This window comes from Oncorhynchus nerka, unplaced genomic scaffold (genome assembly GCF_034236695.1).
Source record: "Oncorhynchus nerka isolate Pitt River unplaced genomic scaffold, Oner_Uvic_2.0 unplaced_scaffold_6151, whole genome shotgun sequence".
In the NCBI taxonomy this organism is placed as follows: domain Eukaryota; kingdom Metazoa; phylum Chordata; class Actinopteri; order Salmoniformes; family Salmonidae; genus Oncorhynchus; species Oncorhynchus nerka.
In genome coordinates this window covers 3,018-9,752 of record NW_027035164.1, presented here as the reverse complement: position 1 = coordinate 9,752, position 6,735 = coordinate 3,018, and the positions used below count along the sequence as shown (strand labels likewise).

At 40.9% G+C, this 6,735-nt stretch overlaps 1 protein-coding gene across 2 annotated transcripts; it reads left to right on the top strand.

Annotated features, from left to right (window-relative positions):
* The first annotated feature begins 9 nt into the window (after positions 1–9).
* LOC135566289 (adhesion G protein-coupled receptor E5-like) lies at positions 10–4,753 on the top strand. Of its 2 annotated transcripts, none has more exons than XM_065014059.1 (10): positions 10–274; positions 368–499; positions 1,007–1,135; positions 1,256–1,293; positions 1,437–1,553; positions 1,630–1,792; positions 2,261–2,383; positions 2,511–2,677; positions 2,818–2,976; positions 3,900–4,753. In XM_065014059.1, the coding sequence occupies exons 1-10, from the start codon at positions 202–204 to the stop codon at positions 4,044–4,046; spliced, it is 1,248 nt and encodes a 415-aa protein (XP_064870131.1). In that variant the 5' UTR covers positions 10–201; the 3' UTR covers positions 4,047–4,753. The 2 variants fall into 2 exon arrangements, with proteins under 2 accessions (XP_064870131.1, XP_064870132.1); XM_065014060.1 differs by having other exon boundaries at positions 3,896–4,007.
* Positions 4,754–6,735: the final 1,982 nt, after the last annotated feature.

Here is a 6,735-nt window from a genome sequence, read left to right as displayed (position 1 = left end):
AAGTGTAGTAAAAACTCACTCATCTGTGGGCACAATTCAGCTTGCTTCAACACTATCATGTGCTTTCACCCATGGAATTAGCTGTTAGGAGGTCAAAGGTCAAGGGGGTGGGATGACCTGAAATATTCTGCTTTTACAAAATGTTATGCTGTTTTCAAATGAAACACAATTACCTTGCTCCTGTTACAGCTTTTAAAATTCATGTATTTTTTAGGCATTACTGTGTGTGTTTCTCTGGGTTTAATGACTACTGGTGGCACTCAACAATGCTTGGGTAAGAATTCTGTGTCTTTAGTATCATTCTTATAATCAGATACTCTCACCCTCATCTCTCCATCTCATCCTCACCACACACTTTCTCTTTCAGACATAGACGAGTGTGTTAAGATCCCAGATATTTGTGGGAAATGGGGAACCTGTCGTAATCAGGGTTGTAGCTACCTGTGCACGTGTCCCAATGGATTTAGGAACTCTGGCAACGGACAAACTCCGTGTGTAGGTGAGAGAAACACAATTCTTCTTGAGTCTTCTGACTGTCCCGTCCACTGCTGTGTTATTTTGACTGACCCATAATATTCTGTTTCAACTGGTATTTAGTCCTTGTGTAACAGGCTTCACTGTGCCTGCTTTACTGTCCCTGGCTCAAACTAATTATCCTCTGATTAACAAACACACATAACTGTCTGCTTGACAACACATTAGCCAGATGCGCCATCGAAAAGGTACCATTTTGGTGATGAAGATGGAAACATTTTAAACTCTCTTACACTTGGACTCAACATTATTTAGATATCAACGAGTGTATAGACATTCTCCCCGTCTGTGGGGACAATTGAACATGCGTCAACACCGCAGGCTGTTTAAAACTGTGTCTTCCTGGGTTTAGATTAGAGCCTGAGAATATCACTGGTAAAATGTTTGTGTGTGACGTCCTTTCTTGTCATCCCACACTTTCAACATCTCTCCCTTAATTCCTCATCTCTTTCTTTCTCTCTTCCTCTTTCAGACATTGACGAGTGTAATACAGACGGAGTATGTGGAAATGTGGGCATCTGTCAAAACCTGATTGGCAGTTATTGGTGCCAGCGTCCTGCTGGATTTACTAACTTTGGCAAAAACCAAGCTAAGTGTGTAGGTGAGAGACAAGCACCATTCCACTTGTCGTCCATGATGTACTCCTTTATCATGCACAGCTATGTACATAGTGTACTGTAGAAGGGTATTGAGATAATATGTCTCCATGTTTTAACTTTAGATCTTAATTGTGACCAGTACGAAACACAGCCTGGACAGGTAAAGCTTTACTTTAGAATTATTACATTATTAATTGAGAAAATGGTATTTTTACTTGAACTTGAAATGTGTTATGCATTTTCCCACTAATGCACATGCCCCCCTCCCTCCCTCCCTCCCCTCCCTCCCTCCCTCCCTCCCAGACTCTACCAGGCTTTGATATTTTATTGTCTCTGTTGAGAAACAACTGTTTGGTGTTGAGCAACTCTATGTTGCCTGGACCGACAAGACTGCTGCCAACTGGAGATGTGCTTTTGACAGTAAGTCACCACACAGAAACACACATGCAAATGCACACACACACACGTACAAAACCCTCATGTGTCTCTTCTCTAGTTACTGGTTAATGCCACTGATGTTGTTCAACTGGGCCTCCAGTCCAATGGTCACCTTAGTAGCAGTGAAGTGACTAAGTTACTGAGGACGATTGAAATCTCTATCAGACTGATCGCTCCACTGCTGACAGAGAACGTGACCAGGATAGAGACCAACCACACAGGTAACATACACACACTGAGCACATAATTACAATGGGGCGGCAGGTAGCCTAACGGACGTTGGAACAGTAACCGGAAGGTTGCTGAATCGAATCCCTGAGCTGACAAGATAAAAATCTGTCGTTCTGCCCCTGAGCAAGGCAGTTAACCCATTGTTCCATGGGCGACGAAGACGTGGATGTCGATTTAAGGCAGCTGCCTGCACCTCTCTGATTCAGAGGGGTTGGGTTAAATGCAGAAGATACAATTCAGTTGAAAACATTCAGTTGGACCACTGACTAGGTATCACGCTTTCCCATTTACTTACTACTTCACAGGTACTGCAATCTGAGCACCATACTGACCATAAACGGAGCACTAACGAGCACATTACATTGTGTCAACTTAAAATATAATTAATGCAATACTGTATTCTTTCAGTAATGGTGATTTCTGCTCTGTGTTGATTTTGTCAATATGTTGAAAAACAGAGGTTGAGATTATGGTGAGAAGAGACAAGACTCCACCTGAAGGACCAGTCAGCCTGACCAATGAGAACACTCAACTTGACACCACCTGGGAGACGGTGGTTGGAGATGACCAGAATTACCCAGGTAGCCACAGTCCTACAGTACCAATCATCTGCTCCAAATATTATTAAAGGCACACATTGAGATATTGTGAGTTGTATATGTTTTTGTATCAGGCCTTATGTTTTCTTGTGTTGTTTTTTATGTGCAGGGTTTGCATTTGTTTTTCTGCTCAGCCATAAGAATCTGGATAGTCTGAAGGACAGTACTTCTCATCAGAGCCAGCAGCTCATGTCCAGTGCTGCGACAGTTTCCGTTAGCAACTCCAACACAACATACCTGCCCCAACAGGTTAATCTCACCTTCAATCACCTGCAGGTAACACTTGTCTCTACTTAATAGTTTCTGACTGTCAGTAAAACATGTTTTTCATTGGTATATTTTCCATTAAGTCACATTTTTTCCTGAATTTACTGAGTAAATGGAATTGACCCCAACCCATATACACTGTGTCCTAGTCCAGTGATGTTGACCCCACCTGTGTTTATTGGTCGGATGAGAATGGACCGGGGGTGTGGTCTGGGCGGGGTTGTACCTTAGTGACGTCAAACTCCAACCAGACTGTGTGCTCCTGCAACCATCTCAGCACATTCGCTGTGCTGAACGAAATGCAACAGGTAAAGGTGATGAGAACACTAACCTGTTTTCCATCCAACCTTTTTATGCAAGTAAAGTACATGTCATGACAGGCCTGATGAAAACTTTCTAAATGTCAAGAAAACAAAATAATCTAGACAAGGTGGGATTGTGTCGGTAAAAATAATTATGCAAGACATGTTGGTGGAAACGCTTTTAAGGCCAAATATTGATATAATAACCATGATATGGAAGTAAACTTGGAGTCACGCCGTGTGTGGTCCTCCCACTATGACTTGTCGGGAAAGCATGCAGTTTATTAGGCAACAGACTAAGTATGTTTATGTTGAACTTCACAGGGTGGTGAATGTGCATGGTGATGAGCTTGATGCTGCTTTCAAATAGCGCTGTGGGCTTAAGGGCACGTTTCAATACCGGAGTGGGCGCATTTGCTATAAAGCGCATGAAAATAATTGTGAGAAAACCCTCAGTAGAGTCGAAAATGCCATGTAAACCCATTTATTTTTTATTCGGTACATGGACATTTTACCGCAAAGGGTATTTTTATCTGCACTATGTCATCAAGTACAGCCTTTTATCCGCAACAAGTCAATGTGATGGAAACACCTCTCTGGTGGGAAAATGCACATATTGTTTTAATGCTGATTTTAGAGTATTCCCATGTAAATCTGTTGCCAAATGGATGGAAACTTACTGTAGCTAGTGTAGCACATCTGAAGAGGGAGAAAATATATTCCCAGATATGTGTGTCAGAGACTATCTTTGGCTCATCTGTAAATGTTCATGTTTTAAACTACTAAATGTAAGTGTTTGATTCATTTGTCACATTATTTAGGGGAGTTTGATACTTGTTGAGTGCTTAAGTTAAGTGCTGTTGTTTGATATGTTCGTATTGTCTAGATGGTGTGTGTCTAATGCTTGTTATTCCTCTTCGGCAAGGAAGCGGGCAGCTGTCGTTGGTGATGTGGGTGGGTGTTTTTGTGGCACTGACCTGTGTGGTCCTGTCCCTGATCACCACCCTGTGGTGTCGCTTTGTCAGCCGCAAACGCCGTGGAGGACGCCGGCTGCAACAGGATGTACAGCTACATAGAAAATAAGACATGGATTTGAACTATTTGTGTTCTAAGAAAAGCTTTACTTGGAATCCATTTGAAAATATTGTCTCTTGGCTTGCAAGGACATCCAATTGCCAGAATTTGTATTTATTTAAGTAGTTTAAAAATGTACCAAACAAACAAAAACAAAAACACAACTTTTTATGAATATATTTTTCATCTATAGAAATCAGTTCTGAACTGTAATAGATGAGCTCTCATCTCTATGGCAACATAAGTAATTTCAGTCTCATAAACATGGTTTGTAATTTGTAGAGATGAGAATAGTGGTAAATCCACTCATCGCTGCATTTGTCCAGTATTTTTTTTAAATGGTACCTTTATTTAACTAGGCAAGTCAGCCTAGGAACTGTGGGTCAACTGCCTGTTCAGGGGCAGAACGACAGATTTGTACCTTGTCAGCTCGGGATTTGAACTTGCAACCTTTCGGTTACAAGTCCAACACTGTAACCACTAGGCTACTCTGCTGCCTCTTTAAAAAATATATATTTTATGCCACTTGGTTGTTGTTGTAACTGACTTATTTGAAGTGAAAGTAATATTTTTCCTGTTTATTTTACAGTGCTTGAGAAGGTATTTAAATCCACAAATCATCTTGCTATTATATCCTTCATTCTGACATAAATGTCTAAATATGAGCTGTCTGTTTGTAAAAAAAATAAAGCACTACATCATACTGAAAGTACAATGAATTTGATAATTGCTCACCAAAGACATTGTTTTTTTTGCCTCTCATTAAGCTAGGCCTATAGAACTGCCCACATGGTGTAAAGACTTCCAAACGGACTTAAAGGCCCAGTGCAGACACACTAAATGTTAAGCATTGAAACCCCTTTCCCGTCAATGCTGATAGAGCAAGTGAGAATGTAAAAGTTACGGGAAATGCTGATAGAGCAAGTGAGAATGTAAAAGTTACGGGAAATGCTGCTGCAGTAACTTTTAAAATTTGCATAAAGGTCAGACATCTTCAAAAGAAATCAAGAGCAAGACATTTTGAAAAGAAAAGAAAAAGATAAGTAGCCTTGCTTCAGTGTGAAATATGGATTCTACGTCTGCTTTTGGTAAGGCAGCTGGTTTATGTGGCCCTGTTGATAAGAGTCTATACTGTGCATGTTGCTGTTTTAGATCAGTGTGTCCTCTTATGTCTGATCTTGGAGATAGACCCTCTACACTAGAGTCTAATTCAGGGATGGAACTCCTGGACGTGGTCTACGCAAAACTAGACAAATTAACCTGATGTGAATTGCGATGCAAATGGTCTTCTCATGCTACCCAGTCAGTTCCTCTTTGTTCTCGACTTACAAGAAAATGCTGGTGCTAGTTATGGGGAAATATTTTTACTTCCTGCGCTAACCACATGCGTGAGGTTACCAAATTATTCTTTAGAACTAAAACCAAGCTGACATGTACCATTAACTCACCAGCTGTCAGACATCATGGAAGCCATTCTATTTCTACTGATTGTGGGTCGGTCAATTTTCTGCTTTTTATTTGACCAACACATCATCATTGAAATGTCCTTGTTTTTGAAAGAAAAGCACATTTTTGGGTCATTAAAATAACCTCAAATTGATCAGTAATACATTGTAGACATTGTTCATGTTGTAAAAGACTATTGTAGCTGGAAACGGCTTATTTTTTTATGGAATATCAACATAGGCGTATAGAGGCACATTATCAGCAACCACCATTCCTGTGTTGCAATGGCACGTTGTGTTAGCTAATCCAGGTTTATAATTTTAAAAGGCTAATTGTTCAATTTCTCACATGGAATAGCCTTAATTTCTCAGAACAAGAATAGACTGACAAGTTTCAGAAGAAAGTTCTTTGTTTCTGCTCATTTTCAGCCTGTAATCGAACCCACAAATGCTGACGCTCCAGAAACTCAACTAGTCTAATGGCGGCCAGTTTTATTGCTTCTTTAATCAGGACAACAGTTTTCAGCTGTGTTAACATACTTGCAAAAGAAACGACAGTACATCATTAATTTAAGACATGAAGGTCAGTCAATGTGGAACATTTCTAGAACTTTGAAAGTTTCTTCAAGTGCAGTCGCAAAAACCATCAAGCGCTATGATGAAAGTGGCTCTCATTAGGACTGCCACAGGAAAGGAAGACCCAGAGTTACCTCTGCTGCAGAGGATAAGTTCATTAGAGTTACCACCCTCAGAAATTGCAGTGTCCGAATAAATGCTTCAGAGGGTTCAAGTAACAGACACATCTCAACATTAACTGTTCAGGAGACTGCATGAATCAGGCCTTCATGGTCAGAATTGCTGCAAAGAAACCACTACTAAAGGACACCAATAAGAGGAAGAAGCTTGCTTGGGCTAAGAAACATGAGCAATGGTCATTAGACCGGTGAAAATCTGTCCTTTGAGTCTGATGAGTCCAAATTTGAGATTTATGGTTCCAACCGCCGTGGCTTTGTGAGGCATAGAGCAGGTGACGAGGATGATCTCCACATGTGTCGTTCCCACCGTGAAGCATGGAGGAGGAGATATGATGGTGTGGAGGTGCTTTGCTGTTGACACTATCAGTGATTTATGTAGAATTCAAAGCACACCTAAACAGCATGGCTACCACAGCATTCTGCAGCGATACGTCATCCCATCTGGTTTGTGCAATGACCCAGAAACAAACCTCCGGGCGGTGTAAGGGCTA

Excerpts from the sequence above, each read along its gene's own strand:
- LOC135566289 (XM_065014059.1), top strand. The coding sequence starts at position 202 with ATGTATTTTTTAGGCATTACTGTGTGTGTTTCTCTGGGTTTAATGACT. Across the intron at positions 1,294-1,436 it reads ACGAAACACAGCCTGGACAG|ACTCTACCAGGCTTTGATAT; the intron begins GTAAAGCTTTAC and ends CCTCCCTCCCAG. Across the intron at positions 2,678-2,817 it reads TCACCTTCAATCACCTGCAG|TCCAGTGATGTTGACCCCAC; the intron begins GTAACACTTGTC and ends ACTGTGTCCTAG.